The sequence below is a fragment of the Pteropus vampyrus genome, unplaced genomic scaffold, assembly GCF_000151845.1.
Source record: "Pteropus vampyrus isolate Shadow unplaced genomic scaffold, Pvam_2.0 Scaffold1, whole genome shotgun sequence".
Classification (NCBI taxonomy): Eukaryota; Metazoa; Chordata; class Mammalia; order Chiroptera; family Pteropodidae; genus Pteropus; species Pteropus vampyrus.
Genome location: NW_011888782.1, coordinates 42,053,995 through 42,072,571, shown reverse-complemented (window position 1 = coordinate 42,072,571; position 18,577 = coordinate 42,053,995). Strand labels below are relative to the sequence as shown.

The 18,577-nt window shown below is 37.7% G+C and overlaps 1 protein-coding gene across 3 annotated transcripts in view; it reads left to right on the top strand.

Annotated features, from left to right (window-relative positions):
* The first annotated feature begins 18,031 nt into the window (after positions 1–18,031).
* TBC1D23 (TBC1 domain family member 23) overlaps positions 18,032–18,577 on the top strand; it is a 48,736-nt gene continuing 48,190 nt past the window's right edge. For 2 of the 3 annotated variants that reach the window (XM_011354468.2, XM_011354458.2), the window contains exon 1: positions 18,032–18,268. In XM_011354468.2, the coding sequence (XP_011352770.1) occupies positions 18,216–18,268 (53 nt within the window). In that variant the 5' untranslated portion in view covers positions 18,032–18,215. The remainder of the gene's footprint in view (positions 18,269–18,577) is intronic. The other variant, XM_023527525.1, reaches the window with a different exon arrangement.

The window sequence follows — 18,577 nt, the reverse complement described above, 5'->3', positions numbered from 1 at the left end:
AATCTCATGGACTAGAAGTGGGTCTTGCAAATCTGCATTTAGAACACCCCAGTGATCCCTATGCACGTTAAAGTTTGGGACCCATTAGTGTACACTGTACCAATCTACTAAGTTGTTGATCTTCTGTTTTATTTTATTTTTGCACATATGGAGAAATACAGAGAAAATATCCACAATATTTTTTATCAAATATATATAAGGAGCCTATGAATAGGAAGGCTGAAGATGGAGACCATGGGATGGATACACAGCTAAGGCCGATGAACAACCTGTTTGGGGAAGTTCTGAGCCCGTGTCAATCAGAAATGACCCAGTGGAAGATGACTTATGAGCTCTGAGTCAAGGAGTCATAGGTGATATCCAGGAAGAACTGTGGAAGCACACCAAACAAACAAATGAACAAACAAAAAAAACCCAACAAATAACAACCTAAAACTAAAACAAAACCCAAAACAAAGAAACAAGAATGTGAAAGATGAGCATCTTCCATCATAGATGTTACATTCATATATTTGCCAGACTGTGGTTTTCTTTCTACTTGAATAAACGTAGCCTGAGACTGAGGCAACAAAGTAAATGAAAGTGCAGTAGAAGAGAGAATAAAATATCTTTCTCATTTGTCTAGCATCCGCTTGTGTAGCAAACTAAGGTCATTTTATTTTACATAATGCTTTGTTTATTATTGCTGTTTCAGCACTTAGAGCCAGATGAGTACCGATCTATATTGCCTTCAAGTGTCTGTGAACTATTTAAAGGCTCTTATTTACCTCTAGGTTCTCAACGTCAGTCACATAGAAGGTATTTTGGAAATATATTTTGTTAATTAACATTAAAACCACCTCAGGATAGAGTCATACTAGCCGTTGGAAGTTGGGTTATATAAAGAGGAGTAACAGAAAATCTCATCGGTTTAAAGCAAGTGAAGGGGAAGACTGAGGCAGGAAGAAAGGTTAGGGGTCAGCACCTGCAAAGAGTGAACAGGAAGATAACAACAGGGCAGCAGAGTTCCCAGCATCTGAGCATTTTTGTCAGATCACAGAATAGATCCACAGTTGTGCCTGGTCTGCTAATATTTTCAACAGCCATTGTTAAGCATAGGCTTTTCTCTTCTGGTCTAACATTTCTCTTATTATCAAAAAAAAACAAAAAACAAACAACAACAACAACAAAACTCTAGTAGAACTATTCAAAGTCAGATGTAGAGAAGTCAGCAGTGGACATAAAAGAAATTGAATGAAACTCTGCATAGGAAATTAGATTTGCATTTCAAGAGAGTGTCCTAAATTTTCCTGGCCTGTGATGTACAGTTGAGCACCTCTCAGTTTTATGAATTGGGAGGAGTTTGTCTCTGTTGTGTATAGAACGTAAGTAGCATTTCTGAGAAACACTCCAGGAAAATTAGGAAAAATTAACTCATTGGTTATCAGGCTTACTTTTATTTGGACTAGCAAAGGCATAGCTTAATTAAGGCTGCCTCATAGGCAGTAACAATCTGAAGAAAAGCTGTGAGTAGTAAAGTGGCATTCAGAGTGTTATCCTACATTACCTTGAAACAAGACAAAGTAGTACAATAAACTTGGGAAACATCGTGCAGGTGAAGGAGATCCATGCTTTATGAAATTATTTTATGTATATGAAGCATCAACAGAGAAAATGACAAGGGTTGGCAAATGTGTAGTAACCAGATGTCTCATACATCCCTCGTGGGAATGTTGTTAACTGGATCAACTATTTTGAACAATGGTTTGGCAGTAGCTGCTAAAGCCAAACATATGCACAGCGATGACCAAGCAATCCTAATCCTAGGTGTATACCCAACAGAAATGGATATACTTTAATCTTCAATTCATAAATCCAGAAATAAAAACTATCTAAATGCTCACCAGCACAAATATGAATAAATAAACTGTAGTATGTTTTATAAAACTGAATGCTATACAGCGAGGACAAGGAATGATCCATAACTGCACACAACACTCATACACCCAAATATGTAGTTAGAAAGAATGGAGTATAGGTATATGTAGTAGATGTAAATATAGAATGTTTACGTCTTAGTAGATGTAAATATAGAATGTATGGGAGTTTATTGTTCTACATTTTCTAGAAGAGATTATCATTTAAAATCTTTACTAGTAAGTTTTTATACACACAAAAACAAATCAACCAAACCAACCAGTCTTTAAAAGGAATTAGGAGAGATGGTGGTAAAGAAATGGCTAGAAAAACTGATCATCGGACTGCCCTCACAAGCACTACTAAGTTAAAATGTGAATTAGCAAATGGAATTGTAATTTATAAACGACTCCCAGAAGATGAGATTACACTTATCTTTGTTAGTTTTAATCTTTAGAGTTATCACATGACAGAGTTTATGCATTTTATTCTTTAAAATATCTCTTTTCTTACTGAAAAAACAATGAATAAGTAAAATCATCTCAACCTGTTTTGGAAAAAATCAACAACTAAAATTTTGCTTTTTAGTACAATAATTATTTTTGTATTAGCTACCCAGTGATTGAGTATATTTATATAATGGTAATCCTAAAGTATTTACTTTTTTGGTGGCATTTCTTTTCAAATGAAAATAGCAATATTATACACGCTGCCTGAGATATTTTCAACTAATAGGAGAAGTACATTAAAGTGAAAGGAAAATTTCTATACCTTTCCACTTCCGCTCAGGAGTAAGCACTGTTAACACACTCACCTACTTCCTTGTATACTGTACATACATACCTACTGTTTTTGTCTTTTGTTACTACCATCTAACATCTTGTTGTAAACATTTTCCCACGTTTCTACATAATTGCTATTTTAAAGACTACATGGCATTCCTTTGTGGATGTAGTAATCAGTGTTCTTAATGTAAGTGACAGAAACCCAACTGAACCTAGCTTAATAAAAATAGAGACTTAATGGCTTGTGTATGTAACCAGAGTGAGCACGGGTGGAAGAGATATTAGGGATGACTGGATCCAGGGCCCAAACAATGTTTTCAGGAATGTGCCAACTAAGTCTGTCTTTCTTTACCTTTTGCCTCTGCTTAGTTTTACTGCAGCTGGACTTTCTCTATGTGGCTCACAATGTTAGGGTTATATTTTTCCAGTTCTTGACCATAGAAGCAAGATGAGGTGTTCCTAACTAATTCTAAGGGAAAAGTCCTAGGAAAGGACTTTTATTGGCTCATCTCTAAACCAGTCATTGTGGGCTGTGGAGACAGGACAATGTGATTGATCACCCTGGGTCATGTGCCTACCCTTATGTTTAAGAGCGATGGAGGAAGTGGGGGGAGGAAACATTCTAGGCAGGCAGAAATAGTACCTTTCACAGATACTAAATCCTGGACTTTGAGATTGTTTTAATAATTTGCTGCAATTGATAACCTTAGGAACATTTTTAAGGATGTTACTCCTATAGGATTTTTTCTTTATGAAAAATTTTTTGGAGTGGAATTCCTGAATCAAGGAGCATCTCACAGACATTCCTATGATTCTTGCTATCTGTTGCCTTATTATTATGCAAAAGAATTGTGCCAAAGATATAGCTTATAAAATAATGAGGTCTTATTAAAATTTTAAAGTTGATTTGTTCATTCAACAAATATTTGTTCGGCTATGTGCCAGGCATTATATTCATCCAACATGTCACTCAGTTAGGGCTTCAGCAGTGTCTAAATACAAACCCATCTGGATAATCTGTCTACTTCTTAGCAAGAAGAGTACATGTCACTAGACATTAAGTTCTGTTTAGAAGTCATTATCGATACTTGTGGAAAGCAAATGGTCTTGAAATGGCTCTATCAATTATCAGCTCTCCTAAAATGGTTTTAGCCATTTTCAGTTGCCCAAATTATTCCTTTTTATGCAAAACCTTTATTCAAATTAACTCTGCAGACACAAACTAAATCGTAATCTGTGGCATCATCATCCACCAGCTAGTTTCTTCATTTCCCTGAGCTTTGGTTTGCTCATCTCTGAATGAGAATATCTGCCAAGTTCTCTCCTTAGGGCCACTGAGGGGATCAAAGGTGGAGAATGAGGCGACAAGGAGACTAGGTGCTTAAGGAGTGATGAGAAGTGGTTTAGAAGAGCCACTGAGGTGAATGTGATAGGAAATTCAAAAACTGGAAAAATAAATTTGTTAATCTGTAAAGCATGATATGAATGTAAGATATTATGATTGGAAGAAGTGCTGCTATAACAGCTCCTTTTCATATAAATATGACACAAAGTTATAACTATAGAGTATAAAGCTGGGTGTTGAAATTCTGTCACCACCTTTGCAAAAAAACATAAGGAAAAAACATTTCTGAAAATGACTCAACTAGAAGTTCTTGTTAGAGTATGACCATCTTATTAAACTTGTAGATGGAACAATGAGTTAATAAAAACAAGTAGATGAATTCATAGAATTGCTAACTCTCCTCCAGATATGAGTTACATTAATGGACATGAATTCATCATGAAAGGCATGAATAACATGGCATGTGAACTCTATTCAGGTTTTCACATTGGCTAAACGTTTGTAGGGTTAGGGCCATAGATTTTATTTCCCTATAACTGAAAGCAACTTTAGAGGTCATTTAGCTCAATTCCCTCATTCTATAGACTATTTCAGTTTCATTGCTTTAACAGAAATATTTAATACACTTCCAATTGATTAATACCATCTATTTCAAAAAGACATGTTTAATTCTCCAATGTTGTGACTATTTTTGAAAGGTACATAAATAGGGAAACCATTATAATTATTATAGAGCAGTGCAAATTGTTTAGAAAAACATTTTCATCAAGATTTAAAAAATAGTTGGCATTTACACTGAAAGGTTAATAAGCTTTAATAAATGAAGTCCTTGTTAATCTCTAAAATGTGTTCACGATTGTTAGGTTCCATTATAATGGAACCTAGAATGGAAATTCTAGAATCTCAACTCTATTGTTGTTCAATTTTCAACACATGGTTCAAAGATTGATGCACTGTTGGGACCCACAAGCTGCCTAGGAGCTTCTTTCTGGTGCTTGCCACATCTCTTATACTATCAAATGGTTTTGGTTGATTAAAAGCCAAATTCTAGCAGAAAGGAAGATTAATTAAGAGCTTAATTATAATTTTCTGCTAAGTAGCATTTGTTTAACTCATGCTTTATAATTTTGTCACTAGTGTTAGCATATGCTAATATTGGCTAATCTTGTACTTGTGGTAAGAAATTGAAGGCTTATGGAATTCAAATGGCTCCCAAATGGTACTCAAACACAGAGCCATTTATTATACATCACAGATGACCTCAAATCAAGGTAAAGAGACAATTACAATCAGATGTTTGAAGAGGAAACAGAATTCATAAACTAGTTTATTATCCTTCCTTAAAGAATGTGATATTAGGCACATTCTTTAGAAGAAAATAAAGCAATGACAACTGTAATTTCTGTCACCATTTGGGTCGAAGTATGGCAAAAAGGATCATTTTCTTTTAATTCAAATTTGATCATTAAATTGTGAAATCTTGAGCTGTTGACAACACTTAATACGGACAGGGCCACATGATATAGCACAAAGTCTTTGCAGTTGAACAGACTTGGGTTTGGGTCTTGTAATTGGCCCTTCCTTAGTGGCTTCTGTCACTTGTCAGATCCCTCATCTTTTATTGAGCATCATTTGTGTGTCAGGCATTGCGTGGGAAGTGAAGTTACAAAGCTACAGAAATGAATCAGATGTATTTAATGGCAAGAGATAGCAACATATAAATCTATAAGGTGGGATTATTAAAACCTATAAAATGGAGTGCTATAAGGATTAAGTGAGATTATATGTATATACAATTCTTGACACACTATCCCTAGCCTACGGTAGGCATATAACAAATTTAGTTCTTCTTCATTCAATTATTCATTAAGTCAACATTTTTTTCAATGCCAAATAAGTTCATGACACTATTCTGAATATTAAACAAGAATCAGAGTAGTACAAGTCATAGCCCAGCCCTCAGGGTTACCATATAAAAGTTGGAGCGAGAAAAGTGAAAGCAAGCGTTTCAAGTGTACAGATTTGTCTTCAGCACAAGGCAGTATGGGATAAATGCCAATTATCTCCTACAAGTTAGATGCAATGTAAGTGGAATAGGTAGGCAATAAGAACTGGATAAAAGGATTGCAATAATAAATACCTCGACGAAACTGGCAGTCATGGAAGTATAATTTACCGTTTAGTAGGTTTACATGAATTTCTCCAGTAAAGCTCATCACTCAAGTTTCCAGGGAAAGCAGACTGTGGGGTAACTCAGAATTAGAAATCATTCTCTCAGACACGAGAGAGAGTCAAAAGATCAAGAGGAGCAAGAGAGGGCAACATTAAAATGCCAGACTCTTGAGTCCAAGCTGGTAAACCTTGTTAGAGAAGCAAGAGAAATAAGAAAGTAATGACTATGAAGACAGGGAGGAATGGCAGGATAGAGATCAAAAAACAGAAGTTTGTGGTCAGAGAAAAGGAACTCATAATCTTTAGATATAACCTAAAACTGTCTCAAGTGGTGGTTCCAGATAGAGTCATATTAGGGGCCAGTTGTGGCAGATATGACATATGCCAGTCAGTTCCCCCTTTTCAAGAAAGGACTTGCCACTCAGCTTCAAGAAGTGTAGTTAGTTGACAGCTATTAGTAAAAGGTGACTTGGATGACTTTTTCCATCACCTTTGGGATAATATCCTGATCATGGAGGCTCCAAACTCTCTCATCTCTGAGGTCAGTTCTGAAGTCAGGTTAAGCCATACTGGATTCTTGAACCTAGACCAGAACGGACCTCCTGAAAACATCAAAACAAAGCAGCTGTGGGATCAAAGTTTTGAACAAGAACCATGTCTGGCTGACCCTACCCAGTGGCAACTCATTTCAGGGAAGAAACCCATTTGCTTAAAGTTCAGTGTTGGGACAGAAGATCTTTCTCCTAGAAGTTACTGGAGCAGTGGCATGTGACTGGGAAAGCTTAATACCTGATAAGGTAATACCACTTGCTTTTATGTCATACAAGCATGTGTATCTGGATAATGTTACAAATGTAAGTAAGCCATAGCCATAGTTTTCTATACAATATTTTAAAATTTGAAATGATAAAAAGAAGAGAAATATGAAATCAGAATTACTTAGCAAAAATAGCTGGTAAAATACCACAGGCATCCACAGAATCAAAAGCTCTTTTTGATTCAAGGAAGCCCAAGCAGTCTTCTTAAAACTTTATTATTTTCCTGTCTGTACCTAACATGCCCTGGGTGTCTTAAGGGACAGAGAGTGCCTGGCAGCCAACGTGCGCCAACTACTCCCCATTGGAGTTACATGAGTGCCACCTAGTGTCACTTGTTAAAGCTGAAGGGGGCCTGGATAGACCATCTAGTTCACTTTACTTCATCTGAGGAAATCAAGGCCTTGAGAGCAGAGATGACTTAGATAGGGCCACACATTTATCTGATTAGTGCATGAGCCAGGACTAGACAGCTGACGTCCAGCTTCAGTTTCCTCAACTTGTGATAACCTCTGGAGTCTGGGAGTCAGGAGTGCTGGGAGCTCAACTGTGCCAAAGAATAAAGCCGGAAACTTCCGGGGCCTTGAGTTCCCCATGCATTAACTCGAAAATAATATTTGCTTGTTCCTAAAGTCATTCAGAGACATCAGTGACAGAGAACAGAATCTGAAAGTATAGGTCACCACAGGCATTTGATCTGCTCCTCTCCTCCACGAACGACTGTCCCTAATCCAGCTGTACAAATAATCAAATTATTTCCTATAAGCAAGTGCTCTGGTCCAGAGCCATCAGCTTTAATTCAGGGATGATGCCTCAGCTATCACCTTTTTAGGTTTTCTGCCTTTAGCTTCTGCCTTTTTGAATGAAGCCAGTCTGACACCATCTTAGAAACCAGTGTCATGGGAAACATTCAGGCTTTGATTTCCAGAGTCATTTCAAGTTCTCCAAGTAGAGTTTCAGTTTCAAGATTAATCTAGGCCAGTGGTTCTCAGTGCTCTCTGCACATTAGCATCACCAAGAAACTTTTAGAACACCCCTGTGCTTTGATATAATCCTAGATCAGCAGAGTGAGAATCCCTGGGGGTGAAATTCCCACATCATTTTTTCTTTTAAGCTCTCTGGGTTACTTTAGTGCTCAGAGGATTGAAAATCACAGTGATGGGCTAGTTTGCACTGAATGAAAGTAGAAGAGGTCAAAGTAGGACAGGTGGGGGGTAGATAAGGTCATTCCCATCCAGGGTCTGGAATAGAACTTGGTATTTACTAAAGGGCTTAATAAATAATTGGTGAGAGGAACCTGTCCAAAGGGAAATGGTATGATGACACTGAAGGAGTTCATAGTTTACTAATGACTTCAGGATTCTCTTATTGCCCTGTATAAGAAACATCTATGAAGAACCACAAATAAAAGTAAGAAGCAGATAGGACAATATAGATCAAAAATGTTTCAAAATATGAATACAACTAAAGTATACATGTCTGCTTTTCTTCTCCTTTCCCATTTTTAATTTCTCGCTTGCCCCTTTCAAATCACATGTAGTATATCTAAAGATGCACATAATAAAGAGACCTGCCATATTCTGAAAGGCTGCCCTATCACTTATCTGAGGAAGTGACAATTGAGCTGAGACGTGAAGTAAGAGTAGGGTGTATAGATGTTGGGGTCTGTATGTGGGGGTTGGGTAGGGGAATTTTTCAAGGCAGAGACAGCATGTGCAAAGGCCATGCTGTTGAGAGGCTTATTCAAGGAAGGCAGAGACGGCTAGTGTGAGGGGGAGGAAAAAGCGGTGGGAGAGGGAACTACACAGTTCAAGAGGTGCCTAACGAAGCAGGTCCCTATCCACTCTTTTTCACATAAACAAACACCACATACCTCTTTCACACACTAAGTCTACTGCGTGTTTTACTTACTGCCTCACATTGACCTACTTTTGCAATCTCACCTTTTGTACCTCCTTAAGAAAATCTGTAAGTGGTTTTTCTAAAACCCCAGACTTTTATTCTTATTACAAACATAATATGTGCCAGTGAAAAAATTCTAACAATTGATAAGGTTATAAAGGAAATGTTCCCCCAGTCCTACCCACCAAAAACTATCACAATTAACAATTCCACATATTCTTGTAGGCCTTTCTATGTTCGTGTCAAAATATAAACCTCACTTTTTTTGAAAAAGTGGAATTATACTAGACACTGTTCTGCAACCTGCTTTTTCTCCCAACTCTTATTTTATTTAAAAAAATAAATAAAACATTTAACACAATTCCCAGGGATGGGAAGTGACTTGCTGCTATTGGACCCAGTGTTTTTAGACCAGGGAGAACCAGAATTTATTCCAATGAACTGCTCTGTTAGTGGCTGGAGCAGAATGTTTAAAAAGGTTTCTGTTTGTTTGTTTGTTTTTAATTTTTATTTTTTCAGCTTTATTAAGATATAAGTGACAAATAAAATTGGAAGATATTTAAAGTATACATGGTGATAATTTGATATACGTATACATTGAGAAAGCATTCCTCCCATCTACTTAATTAACACATTCTGCAACTTGCTTTTTATATCATAGACATCTTTTTGTGTCAGTATACATAGCTTTGCCTCACTCTCTTTTAGCAGTGACACAGTATTTCATCATAAAGAGGTAGCATTCAATGATGGACAATTAGGTTGACTTCAGTTTTGTTTGTTTTTTTTACCACTATAAGCCAAGCAATACATGGAACATTAGGGAACAATGACTATCCTCGTATATACTCTTGCTCAATTGCACAAATATCTCTATAAGGTAAGTTCTGCAAAGAATGTTTCAAAGGGGATGCATATTTTAAATGTTGATGAGTATTTCCAAACTGCTGTCCAAAAATGTTACACTAGTTTCCCTCCCACAGTGGCATGCAAGTGCCCACTGCCTTTCTCTATCTCCCGATCAGCTACTTCTCATCTTACTGAAAGAAACAGAATCAGAATTTTACAGGATTTGGATCCTTAGACCTAATCCATTTTCTGGGTCATGGTCCTGTTTTCACCTGCCTAATATGCCCCATTTCTATCAAACCTCTAACCCCAGCAGATCCTTCTCTGTTCCTGCTGTGGCCACTATCATCTGGAAGATTCCCCTCCCTCTCTTGTCTCTCATATCGAATCAGGAACTCCGTCTCTCATAATTTTTCTCTTCTCACAGTCTTTCTCACTTTCCTTATTTTTCTTCCAGCTCTGTGGCTAATATCTCAATTTAGGATCTTACTGCCTCCTGTCTGACCTCCCTGTCCATGATCTCACCCACTTTCAATTCAACCTGAACTTAAGTCCACATTCATCTTCATAAAACTCTCCTCAGATCACATGGGCCTCTCCTATTCAAGAACCTTCAATGGCTCTCCAGTCTCTGCCAAGTTTTGGCTGAGCTGTCTCTCCTGTCACTGGCCTACTCTCCCAACCACCAACATGCATGGAGCTTTCCTGTATTTGATCATGTCAGTCCCTTCCTGAAGTTCTTTCCCATATCTCTGCCTACCTGAACACTATTTATCCAAGTGAGCCATAAAGATATCTGGGGAAAGAGATTTCCAGATGAAGGGAATATTGGGGTTGCAGATTATATAGAGCTTCATAGGACATTGTAAAGATTATGGCTAGGCAAAATTTAAGCATTATCATTATATATGAATACAAAATTTGTCTCTGCTGACAGTTTATCAGCAAATGCTTTGTACAAATCCATAACTTTTAAAATACTAATGTTTTTCTGATAGAAAGAAATTATTTTGCTTCAGGCTAAAAACGATGACACAAGATTTTGCCTCTCCCAGGAAGTATTTCATTAACCAGAAGCAGAAACTACAATTGAGTAATTATACCTACTTGTAATAAAAGGACCCTAAAGTAATGGCCTTCTTTTCATTTTCTGCACTTTCATTAACTTATTTTTCTTTTTAATAGAAATATGACAATCATTTCTACTTTTAAAGAAGTGCTTCTTAACTCATGATAGAGAACTACTTGTTGATTTAAATTGAATTCAGATCTCATATTCATTCATTGCTAATTCATAGAGTTGTTGAAAGAATTAAATGAGTTAATAGAAGTGCTTAGAACAATACCTGGCTCATAGTAAATGTTCTATAAGTATTTGCAGTAATAATATTATATGTGTATGTACTATCCACATATTCACTTATTCATACAGCTAATACTATAACTATCGAGTATTATGCCAGGCACTGGAAATGTAAATATATATTAAGCTGGTCCCAAGGATCTCATGTCTAGTGGAAAAAACAAATATATAAACACATAATTAAAGTGTGACAAATGCAGTAATTGAGTTATATTTAAGGGGAAGTAGTTGCAAAAGGCGGAAATGAATAATTCTGCTTGAGAGAGAATGTTACAGAGAAAATGTTGCCATATGGCTAGATGTAAACAGATGATGGAAGTTAATAGAATTTAACAAAGCAGAACAGAAAGCTTTAACAAAGACATAAAGTATAGAGCATAAGAGTGTATCTGGGGCCTGTAAATAAAGAATGGCTGAAGTATACTGTATATGATTAGGGAAGAAGGGAAAATAGTTGAGATTGTGAGAATATTGTATCTGTGATAAGGAATTTGGACATTCTTTATATGGGATGGTAGCAGTGGAAAGAATTTAGGTAGATTTTCATTTTAGAAATGGACAGTGAAAGGCACAAATTCAAATACTTCCGAGGACCAAGCAAGTGGCAAACATGTCAATTGGAGACTGGTCTAAACTGATGGGGAGTTGTGGAGCGACAAACTGAAAAGTGTATAAAGACATTTAGGTGATTAAAACAACAACACAATAAAATTTGCTAAGAAAATAAATCCAGCCTGAGGCTGCCAGTTTGAACCCCTGGTGTAAAGACTGTTTACTGCTTGGGGAAAGAGGTATAGACTAATTTAGGAATCCCTTCATGAGAAGCAAAAGCAAAAGAAAAGCTGCAGGGGTGGAGAAGAAGGACTGACTAGACTTGAAAAATATTTAGGGAGGTAAAAATCCATAGATCCTAATGTCCTATGGGAAGGAAGAAAGAAAGAAGCTAGAATAATTCCCATTTCTGGCTCGATGACCAGTTATATGATAAAACCATTCACCTCTCTAAAAATGGTAGAGACTGGGGAGCAGGTAGACATAATAAGTTTAGTTTTAGAATGTTTAGATTGGACTGTTTGTAGGTCATCCAAGTGCAAGCTCCCAGTAGATGGTTAGATTTACAGATGGCAAAGTACAAAAGAAAGACCAGGGTTGGAAATACAGATACAGGAGTTATCAGACTATAGGTGGGAACTAACAACAGAGAAGTAGTAGATATTATCCAGAAAAAAAAAAGTGAGGAAAATTATAGAGAAGAAATTCTTTATCTAAATTTTTTTTAAAGCTTTTATATCTGTGGTAATTTTCATATTCATTATATTCTAAGAATTCTTTTTAATTTTGTATTCTTAAGTGAATTTAAAATGTATAAATCACAGTGATAATCTGTACAATTGAGCATGGGTATGAGAGATACCAGCCTGTAAATAACATATTCTTAGAAATTATAACACATGCCAATATTTTAACATATTGTTAAAAGTATATATCATGTAATTTCAACCAATTACCTTAGATGGTCCTTGCTAACTATTTTATTGACACCTAAGAGGAAGGGTAAGTACAAGTGGATTAAGCTAATGGAGACAGATTATACATTAAGAATAGCATTGCCTCTGTCTAAGGATACTGTTTATAGAGTGTACATGTGTGTGTGTGTGTGTGTGTGTGTGTGTGTGTGTGTGCGCGCGCTCACAAAGAGCAAGAAGCTTTTAAAACTAAGGCTAGTTCTACCTACTATATTGTTTACTATCCTTGTTTCCAAGCAGCAATGACTCAACTCTAATAAGACTCTTTTGTCTAGAACATTAGGGAACAAATTTGGAATAAGAAGAGGGTGAAACAGGCTCCCACATTAAAGCACAACCATCCCAAACCCAAGAATGGGTCAATCCCTATCCAAATGTTTACTTTGTGTCCATATACATAGTCTATTAAGAGTCAACTTCAGTTAGCAAAGGCAACTACTAGAAGGATAACGAGGAAGCATTATAGTTTTTAGCCTCCTTTTTATCACTGCTCAATACTTTTAAATGAATTAAAGCAGATGTTGAAATTGCTGCCAACTGTTCACTTGTCATCAATGAATAGGAATTAATTTGGTTTTGTTCATCATTAAATTAAATGTTAAGCTTCAGTAGTTTAAAGAGTCTTGGAATGCAGATGGGATTTTAATGTTACAAACTACTGAAGTAATTTTGATAATTGTGGAAACATTTTTCCTTGTAAGATAACAAGGAAAATTTCTGAGAAAGTTAAGAATTCTGCAACTCTCACATGATATTTGAAGAAACAAAAGTCAATGTTTTGTTATTTAACAATAACTCTTGGGCATCAATTATACTTTCAGCCCTGCATTTGGCATAGTGGAGGCTACAAAAGAATATAAAAATGGTTGCCATTCTCAGAGTTAAAGAAGGCAAGACACTGTACGACTTTGGGCTCAGATGTGAGGGCCTGCTAATTGTCTTTCACAAGGTCAGAGGAGGTAGAGCTTGAGGAGAGCTGAGATGACATGGGCAGGGATCTCAGGGGCAAGTTTGACTGGACAACAAAAGATGTGCAAGATTTAATATTACCTCAAGCGGCAGCTGGCCTCTAGATGGCCCCTCAGTGATTCTTGCCTTTGGGAATTCAAACTTTTTTGTAGTTCCTTCCCATGTTAAATAGAGCTGACCTGTGTAACCAATAGGCTATTGCAGAAAGGATGGAGTGTGACATTTTGAGGCTAGGTCTTAAAAAATATTGTAGCTTCAATCTTGACCTTTCTCGAACTCTCACTCTAGGAGAAGCCACCTCCATGTTAAGAGGACATTCAAGCAGCCCATCGAAAGGTTCATTTGGAGAGGACCTCCTGCCAACAGCCAACACCAACTTGTCAAGCATGTGAGTGAGCCACCAAGTAAGTGGATCCTCCAGCCCCAGTGAAGCCTTCAGATGACTGCACTTTTGCAACCCTGGCCAGTATCTTGACTGTAACCTCAAGAAACCCTAAGCTGGAACATCTTGCTCACAGAAATTGTGATATAATAAATGTTTATTGTGTTAAGACACTGAGTTTTGGGGTAATTTTTAATGTAGCAATAGGTTAATATATCTTATTTGGTCTTGCTTTTTACCAAGAATGCATAAGAGTCAAGAAAAGATTGAATATAGATAAAAAACAAAGAACCGTGATCATTGCTCTCTCTCTTTTTAAAAGAAATGCTACGATAATAATATGATAAAAAATGAAATAAGCTCTACTATACTAACATAACAATTGATCACACAGATGAGTTCAAAATCCCTACCTGCCCCTGACCCAACCAGCCATTTCTCTATAGGTAAATGACTTCATCCATTCCAAAATACTTGAAAAAAAAACAACAACTCTTAGTTCCTTTAACAAATATTTATTGAGATTAGACTGTGTGTCATAATACAAATTAAGTACATATAATACAATATAAATTACAAAATGATATGGCACAGAGCACCAAATAATATATTAAAAATATTTGTTTTTTACAGTTTAATTGAAAACCAAAAAAAAAAAAACCTCTTCAATTTTCCCTTTATAAAACATACAATTTGATTTTATCCAAAGATAATATGAAATTATACCACACCTTGCTATTTATGTATGGGAATACAATTAGCTGCACAGATGCAGGCAGGTAACACATCCTATATGGATGATTGGATGTGCTTTTCCTGGAGACATATCTTAGAATAGCTGCATTGTGCACAGATCCAGGTGGTCACCATTATTAGCATCACCTTACCATAGCACAAGATCTATTAAAAGAGATTCAAACTCCCTCTAGAGGGAGATAAACAGGTATAAAAGCAGAGAGAGCTCCTCATGTTATTGACGAAATCTTCTTACAATCAGGAGAAAAGAGTAATGTAAGAAAATACAGGCAGATGATTTCATAACAAAATCTTTTCTAGCTTTTGAAAGGGTTTATTTTAAGCAGAAATCTACTACAAGAATTTAACAAATTCTACTTGCAATTCCATGCTTGTATATTTTTAACGCATATAACAATCCAGGTAAATGGCAGGACTTTGAGATTTGTTTTTTAAGCATAAAAATATTCAGAAACTTATATCTATAAAATTTGCGGCCAGCTAGAAATGTTTTGTGGGATAGCGTGGTCCTTGTTATCTCAAGAAGTGAGACATGTTGGGGAAAATGTGGACAAATCTGATCAAGGGAAAGAGGAAAGGCTTGTGATCAGAAAACTCTTCAACCAGGGGGGTTCTGCAGTCACTCAGCAGCCTGGATATCACCAAGCCAAAGCCAAGCAAACATGGTAGACAGTGAACCAGTGGAACCTGTTAAAGAAAGAGAAACCAAAGACATACCTCATTCAAGGACTTGACCTAACAACCAGATGCCTAGCAGTACCACTGGAATAAGAGGATATCATCTTGGTAAATATCATGACCTCAGCGTGAATACTCAATAGAACATAGAACAGTTTCATGAGTAAAGAACAGATGATATATTTCAGAACATATCATCACTAAACACTTTCGATTGAAATCTTGTCCCTTAATGGGTTATATATCAATTTCATATTGATCCTATCTAGGATGGGCTACATAATTTGTGGGGAGCCTAGCGCAAAATGAAAATGAAGGGCCCCTTTTTCCAAAATTAATCATTTCAAAAGAGCAATAGCAAAATACTAAGCATAGGCTATTGCACTATTGCACAGGCCGCATACCCATGAAGCTGACTCTGGCTTCATTCTACAGAATGAAGAACTGCTTGAAAATGTCAAGTGATGTATTCTTAATGGAATAATATTTTTACCACATGGTGTATAAAGCATTCACTGATTTGTGATTACACTCGAAATGAATTGCAACTGAAGATGAGAATCACCCTAACCAATGAACAACTGCTTGTTATATCACTGACAATGTTTTAAAACCATTTTAGGAAAGTTTCTAAAAGCCCACTAACACCCGAAGGGACCCAGTGGAGGTCTTGAATATTAGGATGGTAATTTGACTTGTATTCACGCCTTTTATTCTTTCTGATAAGCTGTCATCTAAACTTTCATTCCATGTTAAAAGAAATTTTCCCCATTGAATTGAACATCATGCAGAGATCCTGGGCTTGGAAGTAGGTGCAATAACATGTGGCTCTGCATCATTCCCCTTCTGCAAAGAGAGTGAACATGTTTTTGATTGTAAATGAAAAATCTGTACTATGCTTTATGCTTATTTTAATCAAATAGTTTTTAAAATTATGAAATATCTTAGAGACCAAAGTATAGACTTTCTAAAGAACACTGAACACCTATATAGCCACTTCTTAGCTCTTAAGAAACAAAATATTAAATATAATTGAAGCCATTTCCTCCCCTCCCCCAAATGTAACTGTGAGAACTACAGAACTTTCTGCATATAACAACTCTGTCCAAACCCCTGCACTAAAAGATGTAGCCAAACTCTAGCATGGTTTATAGCAACATAAGGCTGTGTCCCTAGGATGACCCCAGCCCCTCATTGAACCACAGCTCCCGATAAAAATGCCTGATGGAGAAAGCTCAATGCTGCCAGGAGAATTTATTGTTTGCTCGAACCAACACCTAATGATAGGCTCCTGACCTTTTCTTCTTGGAGTATTTGCTAGAAAGGGCTTACAATTGTGAATATGTATCTCTGAGGACTATCCTTCTCAAGGACCTGAGAGCCATTCCTTTGAATGTAATCATCAAGAAGGATAGGGCCTCTGTCTCCCAGTCTCTGTGGGAGGATAAAATCCTAACTTTGGAAATTGCTAGCTAGCAGACACAGCTGGCCTAATCACAATTACACTGACCAACCCTTTGTAATTTTTCACTTCTCTGACTCTAATGATACCCCGCCCTCCCCCCTCCCTCATTCTTCCTTTAAAATCCCTAATCCACTCTGCACAAATGGGAATGCTCTCAGATCTTTCCCCTAGTAGTTTCTGAATAAAATCTGTCTTTAAGACTGCTCTAACTAGTGGCTGGCTGTATTTATTTTTGAGAACTGTCATTCTGATTTTTCTATATATCACTCCCTTCCATTTTTAAAAAGCACAAATGCATCTATCATAAACAATAAATTGTCTTGTCTATTTTTAACGCCAAATATAAACAACATATTACTTATCTTTCCACAATATTTTGTTCATTTAACATATTTTTCAGATTTATTCATATCGTTTCATGGAGTTCTACTTCATCAATGTTGGTTTCAGGGCTTGCAAAAGTATTTCCCTAGGTCCATCCTCCTGAGCCTGGAAAGGTCAAGGGGAGACAAAAGGCCGGTATTTTGGTGGTGGTAGTGTGGAGGAAGCCTAGGTGGCCATCCATGTGGAATGAAGGGGAAGTAGGGTGAGAAGGAACGTGACAGCTCTCCCTCTTGGACCTCTAAGAGTTCTAGCAACCTAAATTTGGACTTGACCTTTCAGGTTGTCAGGAAGATATATTGATGAAAGTGGAGGCTAGAACATATTTCCTTTACCGTTTAGTTTTTTTTTTTTTTAAACTTTTCCGTATTCACACATAAAGCATGTACCCTCCATTTGTACTTTTGACCGTACCCCACAAGGAGGGGTGGGCTTGTCATTTCTTTACATTCCACTCTTTCCTTAAACCCATTTGTTACAGTGGGAAATGACTGAAAGGTGGCTACCTTCCTACCTCCACCTTCCTCTGAAATTCCCGCCTCCCCTCCTCCCTCAACTAGTTAGGGCTCTCAAGTGAGGCTTTGTTAAGGACGACGCCAAGATGGAATGAAGACGCCAACTGGACGCCAAGAAGCGACGCTCACAGGGCGTCCCCCTAGACTTGCTCCCTCACCACGCTCCGCCCACTCCTCTTGGCCCGAGGCCCCGCGGCATCCTGGGACATGTAGTTTTTAGCTTCACCAAGTCTCCTCCCGCTTTGCTGCCTTTGGCTCTTGAGACGTCGTGACGTCGCGTTCCTCCCGTCCCTTTTCTCCTTCCTCTTTCCATCTCCAGAAGCTCAGTCCCAGGCTTCGGAGGACCTTTTACGACATTGGGTCTCAGAGTCGGTCTCGGTCCACTTTTCGGCAAAGTGACGTGGACGTCAACAGCAATGGCGGAAGGAGAAGAGGTCTTGCCACTGCCGACGTCAAGCGGTGACCGCTGGTGAGTGAAAGACCGGAGCTGATTTTTCACTGCCCCTCCATTCTTCCTTTTTAGCCCCCTGCCCATCTCTGAGGCACCAGCAGGCGCTGGCATGGAACGGGAAGACCGGCTCGACCAAGTCCAGCGCCCTGCCCCGCCCCCTCCGCTTGCCGTGCCCCGTCAGCCAGCCGGCTGCTCAAGGTGCTAAGGCTGGACTCGAAGGGAGAGGGGTGTCGTCCAGGGGCTGGGCCTCAGTTCGGTCCTGTCGCTTTGTCCACCAGTTTTCAAGATGTGCTGGAGAGAGTAGCTTCAGGGTTGGGTTTGGCCGGG